General features: G+C 34.7%; 2 protein-coding genes across 2 annotated transcripts; one reads left to right on the plus strand and one right to left on the minus strand.

Moving 5' to 3' along the window:
• The first annotated feature begins 707 nt into the window (after positions 1–707).
• Positions 708–4,108, plus strand: LOC106298662 (omega-hydroxypalmitate O-feruloyl transferase). The gene is made up of 2 exons (XM_013734802.1): positions 708–1,320; positions 3,066–4,108. Exons 1-2 carry the CDS (start codon positions 853–855, stop codon positions 3,951–3,953), a joined length of 1,356 nt encoding a protein of 451 aa, XP_013590256.1. The 5' UTR covers positions 708–852; the 3' UTR covers positions 3,954–4,108.
• Positions 4,109–4,410: 302 nt separating this feature from the next.
• LOC106296747 (chromatin assembly factor 1 subunit FAS1) lies at positions 4,411–8,324 on the minus strand. The gene is made up of 11 exons (XM_013732971.1): positions 7,870–8,324; positions 7,692–7,791; positions 7,459–7,606; positions 7,261–7,384; positions 6,819–7,177; positions 6,445–6,738; positions 5,810–5,891; positions 5,560–5,700; positions 5,020–5,442; positions 4,803–4,940; positions 4,411–4,723 (listed from the first exon to the last, which is right to left on the minus strand). The coding sequence occupies exons 1-11, from the start codon at positions 8,284–8,286 to the stop codon at positions 4,547–4,549; spliced, it is 2,403 nt and encodes an 800-aa protein (XP_013588425.1). The 5' UTR covers positions 8,287–8,324; the 3' UTR covers positions 4,411–4,546.
• Between the last annotated feature and the right edge of the window lie 5,786 nt (positions 8,325–14,110).

Raw genomic sequence — 14,110 nt, forward strand, 5'->3', positions numbered from 1 at the left:
TTTTTTTTTTTTTTTTTTGATTTATGTATGAATTCCTCCCATAAACCTTCAATGCGGGTGTTCTGAGAGTACGAAGAAGAGCGACGAAAGAGAAAATTTCTCTCTATCAAAACCCAATACTTATAACTTAAATTAATAACATCTAAAGTAAACAAAATAAAGATAAAATCATCTGTATGAAAAAAGTTAACCAACAAAATTAAGATAATTGTAGATCGTAACCGTAGTTTTTTTTCGTCTACTGTTGTAACGAATAACCTTAATTAGATACTGCAAATTGTTGATAAAAAAAAATACTGCAAATTAAATATTGACTTTTTGATAATCAATGTTGACAAAAATCTTATTATTCCATAAACTCCAAATGGAGAAGTAAAAAGATTGGCACATATAAATTGAATTGACTCGTAAAAGGCTGATCACATGCCTTATATGTATGTAGTTAAGGCCGACATCTCAAACTCCTCCTATCAGATCTTTAATAAATCACCAAGTCTACCTCACACCCACCAATTCAAGCCCATCACTACTCCCAAATCAATTAACACAACACAAAAAAGCAACAACAGTGACAATTTTTGCTTTTAAAGAAACGATAAACGCTTCCATGTGACTGGACCTTCCATGTGACTGGACTAAAGCGACGCCCAGTTGATTTTTCCATGCAACTCCGTTTCAAAACTTATGCTACATTTATTGTGGGATCCATATATTACTAACCATGGATAATCTCATACTATAATTTACACGCTAATAACCATCTATCACCATGTGTTAGTCTATATAATAAAGATTAAGCTTCAAACCTAAATCACAAACTCCACTCAAAACACAAATAAACGAGAGAGAGAGATGGCTACTTCGTACCAAGAATCTTCATCATTGCTTCTTCAAGATCTCAAAGTGACGATCAAAGAAGCATCACTCGTTTTCCCATCTCAAGAAACCTTAACTCATGAGAGAAAATCTATGTTTTTGTCAAATGTCGACCAAGTTCTCAACTTCGATGTCCAAACGGTTCATTTCTTCCGACCAAACAAAGATTTTCCTCCGGAGATTGTGTCGGAGATGCTGGGAAAGGCGTTGGTGAGAGCAATGGACGTTTACGAGTTTTTGGCAGGGAGACTTCGGGTGAACCCTAGCTCTGGTCGGCTTGATGTTGACTGTAACGGTGCCGGAGCTGGGTTTGTAACGGCAGCGAGTGAGTACACTTTAGAGGAGCTTGGAGATTTGGTTTATCCAAATCCAGCTTTTGCTAAATTGGTTACAAGTCAGCTTCAAAGTTTGCCTAAAGATAACCAACCACTGTTTGCTTTTCAGGTAACCAACAAATTGCTTCCTATTATTCAATCCTAAACCTACACTTTTCCACGTGAATTAATTCGTTTTTTTTGGACTAATATCCAAAAAATATTTATTTTTACCAGTTTTGAGTGTACAACAGGATCTTAAGAAAAACAACAAAAGATCCAAGCAAATAAAATATGTATTTTTTAGAACAAACCAAGAAGATTAGTTTTTTTGTTCACAAAGTTCTTCATTATTAAAATTAAACTGTTACAAAAAAATAACATCATCGTACAAACCAAGACGTGTGAACTGATAGACTAAAGCCCTAACCTTAGTTCAAGGAAATACAAATTTTTAAAAAATGATAAAATGTTATGCAAGATATCGAAGTTGCCACTTATAATCAAATTTATAATCAAATCTACGAAAGATTCAAACCAAGAAGATTCATATTCACGTTTTTTTGTTGTCAAATAAAGGAGCACGTACGTTCATTTTATATATGTAAGCAATAGACAATGGTAACTGTTTGACTATGTTGATATAGGTTTAGATTCGAATATGATTTTGATTTTCCAACGTAGATAAATAAACTAGCAATTGTTTTACTATTCCACATGTTTCAGAAAACAATTTAAGATTTGCTTCACTGATCTTCCGGTTATAAAATTTCATGACCGGTAACAGTTCATAGTATCTTTCAGTCAACATGTTTTTAACAGGCGAATAGGCAGGCAAAATTAATAGTTTCCTAAACATTATTCAAGTGATTTGTTGTGTCGTCGGATTTTTTTTAGTTTATTAATCTAAATAATATTTGTAATGAAATACATCATTTATGTAATTAAGGATTTACTCTAATCATTTGTAATAAACCACAAACGCTAAGTAAAATATTTAGGAGTAAACATTACTCAAAAAGACTAATCATATGCATTGGGTAGCTAAACGGATATATCGAAAACCTGAAGGAAAAGAAAAACCCCTAGGAGATCTTTAATTTAAGTAAATCAACCCACCCTACTCAATCCTTAACAACTATGTATATATCAAGTATAACGAAACATGTAAACACAAAGCAACATGTGACATATATATTTACTCGGAATGTTCCAGTTTTGCCTGCAGACAGAGAAGACCATCATTAACCTGAGTTTATTAATTGGGGTTCTTATCTTCGGGTAAGAGATGGTTCTTAGTTTTTAATTAATAATAGCTAAGAACCGTCTCTTAAATAAAAGATATAAGAGCCGTCTCTTAGTCTAAATTGTAAAATAAAATTAAAAAAAAACAAAAAAATATCAAATCATGAGTTAAGAACCGGCTAAGAGATCCGGGTTAATCATGTTAATCATGTCCTGACATGCCAAAAAGGTTTGAAATTCTTCCAATGTACAACAATACTGACATAAATATTGTTTTTACCTTATTTAAAATTGTGGGTGGGAATCTAGTTAACACTTAGTATAAAGTTATCAAAGTATAGATATATTAATGTTTTTCGCAATATCAATTTATTTTAGTTGCTACTTGCTAGCCATTAATAAAACTTTTTAAATAATTAATAAATGATTGCAACATTAATCTACTTGTGCCGCGTAAAGAATTAAAATGCTGGTTTTCTTGGTTGCTTATTTATTGACAACCGAACATAAATCAGTCAAAACTAGTGGACATCATTATATGTCTGTGATGTAGTATGTGTTCATGACTAGTGAAATATTTTATAGTTTGATCAATATGTATACATACTTAAAAATTAAAAATATGGGCAGGTGACATCATTCAAGTGCGGTGGATTTTCAATGGGAATCTCAACAAACCATACAACGTTCGACGGACTTAGTTTCAAAACATTTCTCGCCAACTTAGCCTCCCTTCTAAGCGAGAAGCCCCTATCAACACCTCCATGCAACGACCGTACTCTTCTCAAAGCTCGTTCTCCACCACGTGTCACATTCCCACACCACGAGCTTGTCCAACTCCAAGACTCCGAGACAACAACAACCGTCTTCGAAGCCACTTCAGAGCACTTAGACTTCAACATCTTCAAGCTATCGTCTCAACAAATCCTGAGGCTGAAGGAGAAGGCCTCAGAGAGTCTCAGTAGTACCGGTTGTGTTCGTGCGACTGGTTTCAACGTCGTAACCGCTTTGGTTTGGAGGTGCAAGGCACTCTCGTTTGTAGAAGAAGAGGATCTTGAAAAGGAATCAACGATTCTTTACGCGGTGGACATCAGAGGGAGGCTGGATCCTCAGCTTCCCTCTTCGTACACCGGAAACGCAGTTTTAACCGCGTACGCGAAGGCTAAACGAAAGGCATTGCTCGAAGAGCCGTTTGGGAGGATAGTGGAAATGGTGGGAGAAGGTGCGAATCGGATAACGGATGAATACGCGAGATCAGCTATAGATTGGGGAGAGATGTACAAAGGGTTCCCACATGGGGAGGTTTTGGTTTCGTCGTGGTGGAAACTAGGGTTTGCGGAGGTTGAGTATCCATGGGGAAAGCCTAAGTATTGCTGTCCCGTTGTGTATCATCGTAAAGACATAGTTTTGCTGTTTCCAGACATTGATGGAGATAGTAAAGGTGTTTATGTCTTGGCTGCTTTGCCTGCTGAGGAGATGGCTAAGTTTCAGAATTGGTTTGAAGACACCCTTTCCTGATTTCTTGGCATCATTTTGCATTGGTCTTGCGTTATTTTACTTCATTATACTTCGGTACCTTTTTATCAGTATGGTTTGAAGTTGAATTTGGTTTTCATATAAAAGATCAAGCTAAAAGTATTAAAAATAATTATTTGATAAAACTATTTCGCTTAGTATACTATTTTTTTGCATTCAATAAATTTTTAATATATATACATGAAACATAAATCATAATGAAGTTCAGTTTATTTTGTTTGGTTACAGTAAAATTGATCTTGTTGGGTTTTCTATGAAAAAAAATTTCGATACGAAAATAGTACTTTACACGGTCCCATGTATTTTTTTTTTGTTACTTAAAGATAGTATACAAAACGTTGCAATGAACACAAGGGACACTTGTATTACAAAATACATAAGATTTTATTATAAAGGCTATGCGTAGACTTGTAACCTGAACAAAACACATCTCAGGTTACTTCTTAACCGATTTATCATTCATTCCCTCATCTGAAACGCTTTACCCGATCATACAATCAGAATCCACAAGAAGCCAAAAAGAGTTTTGAGGGATGTAATCCAAAAAAGGAAAGATGGAAACTGTAAGGAGAGACTCAAGCATCATTCTCATTATCCAATCTTGCTGGTTCTTCAACAAAAGCGGGTGGTGGTGGGTTTGTGGAAGGAGGCAAACACCGTTTAGAGAAGAATGTGGATATCATTTTCGGCCTCTTAACGCCTTTATCTGGTGATGGTGATAGTCCAAGCTTTGTCAATACTTCTTTCTTTATCTGTTCATTAGAACAAAGGATAAGCAATTCTGTCTCACTCAGAGCAGATCAATCAAAGTATCATCATGTAAGAACTAACCTGCCAACGGCTATCCTCGAAATCTGATATCTCGCGCACTTTTTGTCTTAGTTTGGTCTTTGGAACATCAGGAAACTTCTGCTGCAATGTTTCAACTACTTTGTTGATTCCTTGAGAGCATGATTGAATTGTTGATACCTGTCACGCCAATTTCTTGTTAGAGCTATCTAAAATATATAATGAAAGATGTTCTTTGTTTGGAGAAAAATCTACTCACAATTGTTGGTAAATCTGAGTCTGGTATGGATTTTGCTTTTGAAGCTGATGGAGGAGTGCTCTGACTACAAGATGACTTGGCCGCTGCTTCTTGATCCTCATCTTGTATGTCACTGATCGATATCTCAATGAGAGAAGATGAGCAAGGGAATGCACGCACCACCAGAGCTCGCAGACATATTTGTTCCAATTTTTGTGTCCCCTCTAGATCTTTAGCAGCTAAAACAGAGACCTTCTCATGCGTTAGGTTACATATAATCAGTGGCTGTGTTTTCGCAAGAGCGTGGTCAGTCAAACTTTGCACTTGTTTTTGTTGATGTAATAGTGCACGAAACTCTAGACTCTCTTGATCTTGTTGCTTAGATGGAGATGAACTTGCATCCTGTTCAGACGGATCAAGGTCCATTCTGTCTACTTGGACCCCCTGAACAAAACAATCACAAGAGTTTGTTTACATTAAGAAACTTTTTTCACCTAAGCAAAACCATTCGGTAGAAGAATTTATGAAGAGTTAGTTAAAAACTAAAATTGCATTTGATACCTCATCTTCTGAGAGATACCCATCAGGCACCATAAAGTCATCTTCACTATCATCTTCTTCATCATCAGCCTTCGAACATCCTTCTTCCAAAGATTCCTCTTCATCGTTCTCACAATCTGAAAGGCTTTCACCAGCTTGTTCCTTTATACAAAAGCAAAAACACCTTATTAGCCAGTGATCTCTTGTCGAGTTCTTGGGTTGTAACAGCATAATAATTCCCAAAGGAGAGTGTTAAAATAAATTAAATTACCTCTTCCCATTCTTCATCGCTATCAACTTCATAATCCAATTCCGGATCCTTTTTCAGAGGACGACGTGGCCCTACAACTTGACTGTCAATGTTCAACAGAAGAACCATCAGTACTTGTAAGAAAATTTAGAGAGTGAATAATATTGTTGCAAATCTAGCAGAATCACTATCAGCATATAGTGTAATTATTGTTGCAACTCTAGCAGAATCACTAATGCAATCACTACATTAAATTAGCTACAAATGAATGCATAGAATGGTAGTAACCACATATCCAAAATAGACGAAGATTAGTTCACTTATAGATCAACCTCTACAAGAACTATATTGTCTTCGGACATTCTTTACTATGCTTTAATAAACAGCATGGAGAAGAGGTAATCACACAGACAGCTGCCAACTATGCAAAAGCAGTAACAAACAAACTCATGGGCTTTAATAAACAGCATGGAGAAGAGGTAGTCACACAGACAGCTGCCAACTATGCAAAAGCAGTAACAAACAAACTCATGGAGAAGCTAAAAGCTTGGAGTTAGACAAGATTTCACATGTTCCTAGCTGACTAAAAACTAACAAATGATCTATATGCTTAGCTAAATGCCTAATATTTTTTAAAATTCAAAATAAGTACTAACCTTTGGGTTGGCCAAATACCATAAAAGCCAGGTCTGCAGCTTTTATCAAATTGTAACAACTTCATGGCTCTCCTGGACTTCTTACGACCAGATGACGAAGACTCGCTCTGCCTAATGCAAGATACATCACCTAAATGTTTCTCTTCACATTCATCTCCTTGCTTCTCCATGTTAGGTTCACCTCCATTATTTGTAGATAGCTTTAGCTTAGGAAACAGTTCACTCTTTGGCTTCCTACGCATCCCCCAATGTATTCTCGAATGACCCAGCCGACGCCAGGAAGCAAAATGTTCCCTACAAAGAAACACAACTCAGACCACAATACCCAAAACGATACTTTGCAGATCAACCACCAATGAACACAACTGCCATACCTGCGAATATCAGCAACTGAAGCTTCACAAGTTGTTGCAAAGGCATTGTCAATGGCCTGAATAACTGTTCTAGTTTCATCCTCAGGCTTTGCACATGACTTACCCTGAGCAGTTACTTCACCGGAAGGAAGTTTGGGTTGGGTGGATGAAGTGTCTTTGCTTCTTTTAAGGAACCTCTCCATGATAGAAGCCTGTTTCTGCACCCCAAGCCGCTTCTTTAGCTCCGCTTGTTCCTTCTCTCTACGCTTCTGCTCCTTCTCTGACTCATCTTGCTGTTTCTTAATCCGTTTTCTTGACTCGGCCTCTTCCTTTTCTTTATCGTCATTAAGTGCTTTCTGTAGCAGCTTCTGCTCCTTTTCCTGAAAACAATAGATAAAATGATCAGATTTCAAAATTAAAATAACAAATCCAGAGAATAGACAGCACTAGATCATATCCTTACAAGTTGCAATTTTTCTTTAAGCATTTGACGTTCCATCCTCTTCTTTTCCTTCTCAGCTTCACATTTAGTTTTCTCCAATTGTTTAAGAAGCAGTTTCTCTTCCCTCTTCGCATCTTTCTCAGCCCTTTAACAACCAAAACAACAACTAAGTAAGAACAAAAACAACATAAAACAAAGAAGTAACTAAAAGATGCTTACATCTCAGTACTATTCTTCTGCAACATATTATCCATGAAGGATCGAATATCCACTTCACTCAGCACTTTCCCAAGCTTCTCAGCAGCTTTGTTCAGATCAGATCTAAACGACTTCTCAGTCTCTGCTCTTTGCAACACATCTAACATTGCTATGTAAATACAAAAACACAACCAATAAGCCTTCCACATCATATCAAAACAATCAATAGAGAGTAAATAAATCTTCCATTTTACCAGAAACAGCAGTAATCCTCTCATGAATCTTCTTCCGACAAGTCCGCCTCACTTTGAGCAATCCACGAACAGATTTAGGCATCATCTTCAGGTCTCTCGTCTGTTCGAAATCAAAACCATTACCATTAATAGAAAGCATACACACAAACTACTAAAACTGAATAAGACATTGAGTTACCTCCCAGCACCAGAGACAAGACTCATTCTCATCTTCCAATACATCAGCGTCTGCGTCAGGCACGCCGTAACTGACTCTCTGCCCGACGGAGACGACAGCCGTCTTCACGGAAGCCATCGTGGCGCTTCCGATCTTCTCCTTCAGCTTCGAGAAAATCTCATCCACGAGCTTCGACAAGGGCAAGCTCGTCTCCTCCATAAACAACGCCACCGATGAATTCACAGAGGAGGAGGAATCGGTCAGATCTGGCGTCTGAGGCTGACCAATCGTTTGCCTGAAATAGGCGAAGAGGCCTTCCATCTCCAGCTTCAACGATTGGATCTGAGCGTCTTTCACCTCGGGGCTTAGATTCTCAATCGCCGCGGGTTCTCTCTTCCGCTTCTTCGGAACGATCGTCTTCTGATTCTCGACATCCATTTCTCTTTTTTTTTTTTTGTTGCGATTCGCAGATCCAACCCTAGCTCAGATACAAGACGAAGGATGGAGGCTCCAGGAAAATGAATAAATAAAAATGTTGGGAGGTTTTTCGTTGATTTTCCCGCCAAGGATTTGACGGGTGGTTTTGCCTCCTTTTGACACATTTTTGCAATTTTTTTACTGTGTTTCGCGCCACTAAGATAGATAGCCCATTTACATATGGGCCTTCTTTTGTTACTTTTAGGCCCACGATGAAATACTATTTCGGGCGAAAACCTCTCGTGTTGTTTTTTTACGTACAACTAGGTCCATTATCCGCGCGTACAGTTATGTAATTTTGCTTTTAACTTTAGTATAAATATATCATTTAATAATTTTTATCCTAAAAATCTTCAGAGTTTTTTTAGCTTGGAAAGTAGGTATATATCTAGTTCTTCTTTAATTAATATTTTTTCTATGTTTTCCTTTAACCTAAATTTACAGCGCAATTTTCATATAAGTTCAATATATGCACAAAAATCCGGAAGCGAATTAGAGTTGAGATTTTTGAATATACGAAGAAAGAGCTAGAAATAAATTATGCATGTTGATCTGAGAGGGTTGTGGTTTAATTTAGAGAAGCATAATAATAATAATCATAAGAAAGAATGCTGGCAGTGTGTAACTTTAAAAATAACATTTACTAACGTGAAAATCTAAAAAGTCTTCAACTTAATACTAAACCCAACGATCAAGCATTTTGGTATATTTTTAAAAATATTAATACACATGAAAGTATGTCCACTTTTTTAAGTAGATGTTTGTACCCATGTAATATATTTTGTAGACATAAATGGCAAATTTGTGAGATTATGGTTTGTGTTAGGAGAGTACCTGATTTCAGACCTCTGGAAACAAAACTTATATGCGCTCACCATTTTCAATACATGTATGCTTAATTGTTTATTCCTTGTCTTTATTCTCTGTATCAGCAGTATAAAAGATAAAAAAAAAGGAACACTTAAAAGATATATGAGGTTTTATATATATGAGAGGGAAAGAGAAGTCTGACACAAAGGCATTATGCGTATTTATGTGTAGGACATATTAAAGTAAGGATAAATTAAATATAGCTACACGAAAACAGTTAAAATCTATAAAATAATCATATTAAGACTTTGATATTTTAATAACTTATAAAATTATTATTTTGAAAAAAAGTATAGCAACAACTTTTATATTGCAAAGATGAATATTTGATGTATGACTGTTTGTCTTACCACATATTTTTTTTTGGCCTTTTAGCAAGTCTAGTTGTAGAGCTTTTTTTTAAGAATGAACATTTAAACTTGAAATAAGGTTAGACAAAATAATCTCTAGGTTGTTACCATGAAAGTATGAGATATCACCATCTAAATTTAGTAATTTGTTTTGCCCACACTATACATACATTGTTTTACTATTTTTAAAATTTTACATTTTATTTTTTGTTTTCTTATAATTATTAACCAAAGAAAATTATTATTTTTCATTTCAATTGGAAATATTATGTACTTCAAACTATTTTATTGAAAAAGCAATAAAAGATATAATTTGAGTTTAAATTGTAAAAGCTGATATAAACATTTTTTTCCTAGTTTTAGCAATGTATTGCTTAATATGCTATTGTGTTCAGTTCTATAATTCTCAGGTTTGTTACTTGAGTGAGGAGTAAAACTTGTGTTGTTATGGTTTGTAAATGAATAAATCGGAACATTAGAGACTCATTTTAATATATTAAGAATTATTCAAATTTGTTTTTTTATTGATAGGTCATATTAACAACAAAATTTTAAGGTTCCTTTATAATTTTAATTTTTTTCATCTTCTTTTTGATTTTTCGTTCATATAAATAATTTCAAACTCTGCCACAAAATTGTTGTTGTTTTTATTGGTAGGTTGAATCAAGGTCATTGAATGAAGAAAAACAATGTGAGGCACATAATCATGAAAACACCATAGTCGAATAGGCACAATTAAAACATTCACTAACTCTTTACTCTCTTGGCTGTTAGGAGTGATGAACCCTCAACGACAGTACCTATAGTTCGTAGAAGGATCTAATTATTTTATACATCGAAAACATGTAAATTAAGATAGCAAGACGTCACAATACGTACCTATTGCGAGCTTCCCAAAAATGGATAAGCCTGAAAACAGTTTAGAGTCTCCACTGCCTGGTAAAACCTGTTCGAACAAAATCGCAGAAGAACCCTTACAGTTGTTTCAGACGATTGGCCGTTAGAAGTGATTTCCGGTGATCGGTTTGCCATGGCAAATTTCAGGAATGTTTTGATGAATTTGAGGGAATGTGAAAACTTTGATGATTCTGAACGACAAAGAAAGAGGAGGTATCGGTTTTTATAGGCCCAAGAGGGAGGAGGTGACGAGTTAATTAGCTGCGTTTCGAATTGGTTAGTAATCAAGAAGCTTTGAAAACAGATTCTCATTGTTGTTGCGGTTAAGTCGGCGAAGAGACAATCAGAACTTGGACCATCTGACGATCGTTACAAATTAGGCTTGGATAAAACGAAGAGGATAATATGGTCTACATGGGTTTATATATTTCGGGCCAAATAGAGAAAACTTGTTTAAGCCTAACAACATCTTACAATGGCCCAGTACGATTTTCAGCAGAAATCAAGATGACGTGCCTTAATGATTGGTGGAGAATATTTGCGCTGGCGTGGACCCCTGGCGTGGACCCCTCGAAAAGCCTTAAAATTAGTCCCTTTTATATAGTAGTGATATTTTATTATTCTCCCATGTAGACATCATTACAAATAGAAACAACTAGAAATTAAGCAAAAATCGGTACAGCCATAAGATTAGCAGTTCGGACTCATCGGCCGCACAACCAAGTTGTGGGTGCAACTCCGGAGTCTTCCATCTTCGCTACCACACCAAGTTAATCCGGGAGGATGCATAAGCATTCCACTCTCCTCATAGTTGTAGCAATTGCAGTCTTTTAAGCGCATACATAACATTAAAAAGCATATCTCCACTAGTGGTCTAAAGCAACAACCAGAAATATGCTCGGTCTCTTTGGTGTTCTTTTGTGGTTGGAAGTCAAACCTACAAGAATTCCACTTTGTGGTTGGAACACTATAAATCACACAACATGATGCTCATATAATAATTTATAAATATTTTATTGACTTTCCGGAAAAGATTAAATGGCTATGGTTTTCTATTGGTGGTCATTATGCTTATGTGTGAGCTTTTGTATACCATCCCACGAGGTGCATCCATCGTCATATTTTCAACTGGGATGACACGTCAGTCATTCTGATTTCCCATTGAATATGCTGTTTGTGTGATTAGAAATCTTGTTTGAACTAATTATTACCGGGAAAATGGGCATTTAAGTTATCAACTATTTGAAATCAACAAGTTTAATACCAAACTATTATTTACATGATTTTATTCTCCAATTAATAGTTGACTTGGCAAATTAGTGACTAAAAAGATCAGCCATTAAATCATAAACGACTCTCGTTAGTTTTTTATATCAATTATCCTCGTCACTTAACTTGAAAAACTAGAAATCTCAAAATTCAAACCCTAGCTTTGAGTGAAAATGATTTTCGGTGATAGAAAATGTGATTTCCGGTGATATTTGTTTCCGTAATTGGGCTGGATTTATTCTCTTATCACCAAAAGTCGCATTTGTCGTCGCTAAAAATCATCTTCATTTAAAGTTAGAGTTTGAATTTGGGGATTTTGAGTTTGTCATGTTCAATGGTGAGTATAATTGATATAAAACTAACGAGAATCGTTTATGATTTAAAGGCTGATTTTTTTAGTCACTAATTGGCCAAATCAACTATTAATTGGAGAATAAAATTATGCAAGTAATAGTTCAGTATTAAACTTGGTGATTTCAAATATTTGAGAATTTAAATGCCTATTTTCCCAATTATTACCATATAGTTTTTTTAAAACTAGAAATGGTGATACATTAAGACGAAATTATCAGAATGCTACTCATAGATCTCTGGTATTCATGAAAGCATTAGAAATTGATGTTGTTGGACTTCTGAACACATGAGATTTTTTTGTTGAAATAAATTATAAACTTACCGTCAACATATAGTGGTGTCAAATGATATAGAAAAGTGTTCCGTCGAAGTCACAAATGTATGCCATTATCTAATTTAGTTCCGAGATTACTGTGCACTAAAACTATGTAATTTCGAGTGTCAACATACAAGTATAATAAAATCTAGAATAACAAATATATTTAATATATAGCAATGAATTTTGATTTCAAAACTCATGAACCTTAAAAAATATTGTAATGAAATCAAGATTAAGATGACAAAAAAACATTGACAATGTGTTCGTATTAAGAACCATACATCAAAATGTAAACCATAGTAATATATAATCTCATAGAAATTATACCAATTAATTTGACAATGTGTTTATTTTTACCAATTAATTTTGAATTAAGAACTCATAGAAATTAACATAGCATTTGTAAATGTTATGTATCGACTTAACATTGAGATGATAAAAATGAATATTAAAAACTACGTTGATAATGGTAAACATAGGTTAAAGATATGAAAAAGTAGCCGGTTTCCATCATTCAAATCTAGGATTAAATTGAATTTTATTTCTTTTCTCATTAAAAGCCGAAATTCGTGCTTTAAACTAGTGACCAAGAGCCATTAGATTCTTATGATCACGTTTTATAACAGCCAATAATTTATTTATTCCATTTCTATAATTATTGAAACAAGATGAAAATAACCTACAACAATAACAACAATAAATATAATCAGAATATATATCTTCGTTTGAATTTATGTATAATTTTTATTTTTCAGTAAGGTCCAAAATAAGAGATGATGAGCTGGAAGTTTATCAAGAATAATAAGATTGTTCACATAATTGAAAAAGAAGAAAAAGAGAACGTATGAAATAAAACAGATACGTTAATGATAGAGAAGCGAGAATCTTTGCTAAAGAGAAGATTATTCCCTAAAGGATTGGATGAGTGGCAAAGTATAGAGACATCTCTACTTGGTAGCATTCTTTCTATTTTTAGATTCGTCTTTTTTTCTGTTTCTATTTTTATTTAATTTCTCCTCCACCCGATGGTAATAATTAAGAAATGGATGTTTACTTGTTCGGTTAGTTTGGTGGAGCATATTATCACAATTTATTTTCGTGACCGGACTTCCGCTACTATCACAATTGATTTTCGTTCTTATGTAAATTGGCAATTTAGCACGAATTAAATGGAAATCTACATGCATGGCTTTTGTATAATTTCAGCTCTATAATGCTAAAACTGTAAGCAAACCGAATATTAGATATTACTTTTATAGATTAAATTTGTTATGAAATAACTTATAATTTATAGTATCGTGAAATTTAAATAAGAGTAGAATTTAATACCCGTAGGAAGCAAATAACACTACTATAAGTGAGAGAGTTTATTATAAGTAAGAAGAAGATGTAATGGTGTACAAAAGAGTGAGATGAGTGATGGTATTTATAGTGAACAACAATACATAAAATAACAAAGATAGTGCTTAATTTGGTAAATGAGTGGGTGATCATAATGCTTGATGAGTAGATGATCATAGTGCTTGAGTTGGTAAAGGAATGGATGATCATAGTGCTTGAGTTTGGTAAAGAAGTGGATGATCATTTCAATGCTTAATTTATAACACTCCCCCTTGATCATCCATCTTGTATTACGTGGTGCCTCGTTAAAAACCTAGTCATGGAAAACCCAATGGGAAAAACCGTAGTAAAAGTAAAAAGAGTACAACTACGTAAGCTCCCCCTC

Source organism: Brassica oleracea, chromosome C6 (assembly GCF_000695525.1).
Source record: "Brassica oleracea var. oleracea cultivar TO1000 chromosome C6, BOL, whole genome shotgun sequence".
Classification (NCBI taxonomy): domain Eukaryota; kingdom Viridiplantae; phylum Streptophyta; class Magnoliopsida; order Brassicales; family Brassicaceae; genus Brassica; species Brassica oleracea.

Bases quoted from the DNA above. Each gene is read 5' to 3' on its own strand.
- LOC106298662 (XM_013734802.1), top strand. From the start codon at position 853: ATGGCTACTTCGTACCAAGAATCTTCATCATTGCTTCTTCAAGATCTC. The intron at 1,321-3,065 runs GTAACCAACAAA...AAATATGGGCAG, and splicing joins AACCACTGTTTGCTTTTCAG to GTGACATCATTCAAGTGCGG.
- LOC106296747 (XM_013732971.1), bottom strand. From the start codon at position 8,286: ATGGATGTCGAGAATCAGAAGACGATCGTTCCGAAGAAGCGGAAGAGA. The intron at 5,892-6,444 runs GTTAGTACTTAT...GAACATTGACAG, and splicing joins GGTATTTGGCCAACCCAAAG to TCAAGTTGTAGGGCCACGTC. The intron at 4,941-5,019 runs GTGAGTAGATTT...TTGGCGTGACAG, and splicing joins ACTCAGATTTACCAACAATT to GTATCAACAATTCAATCATG.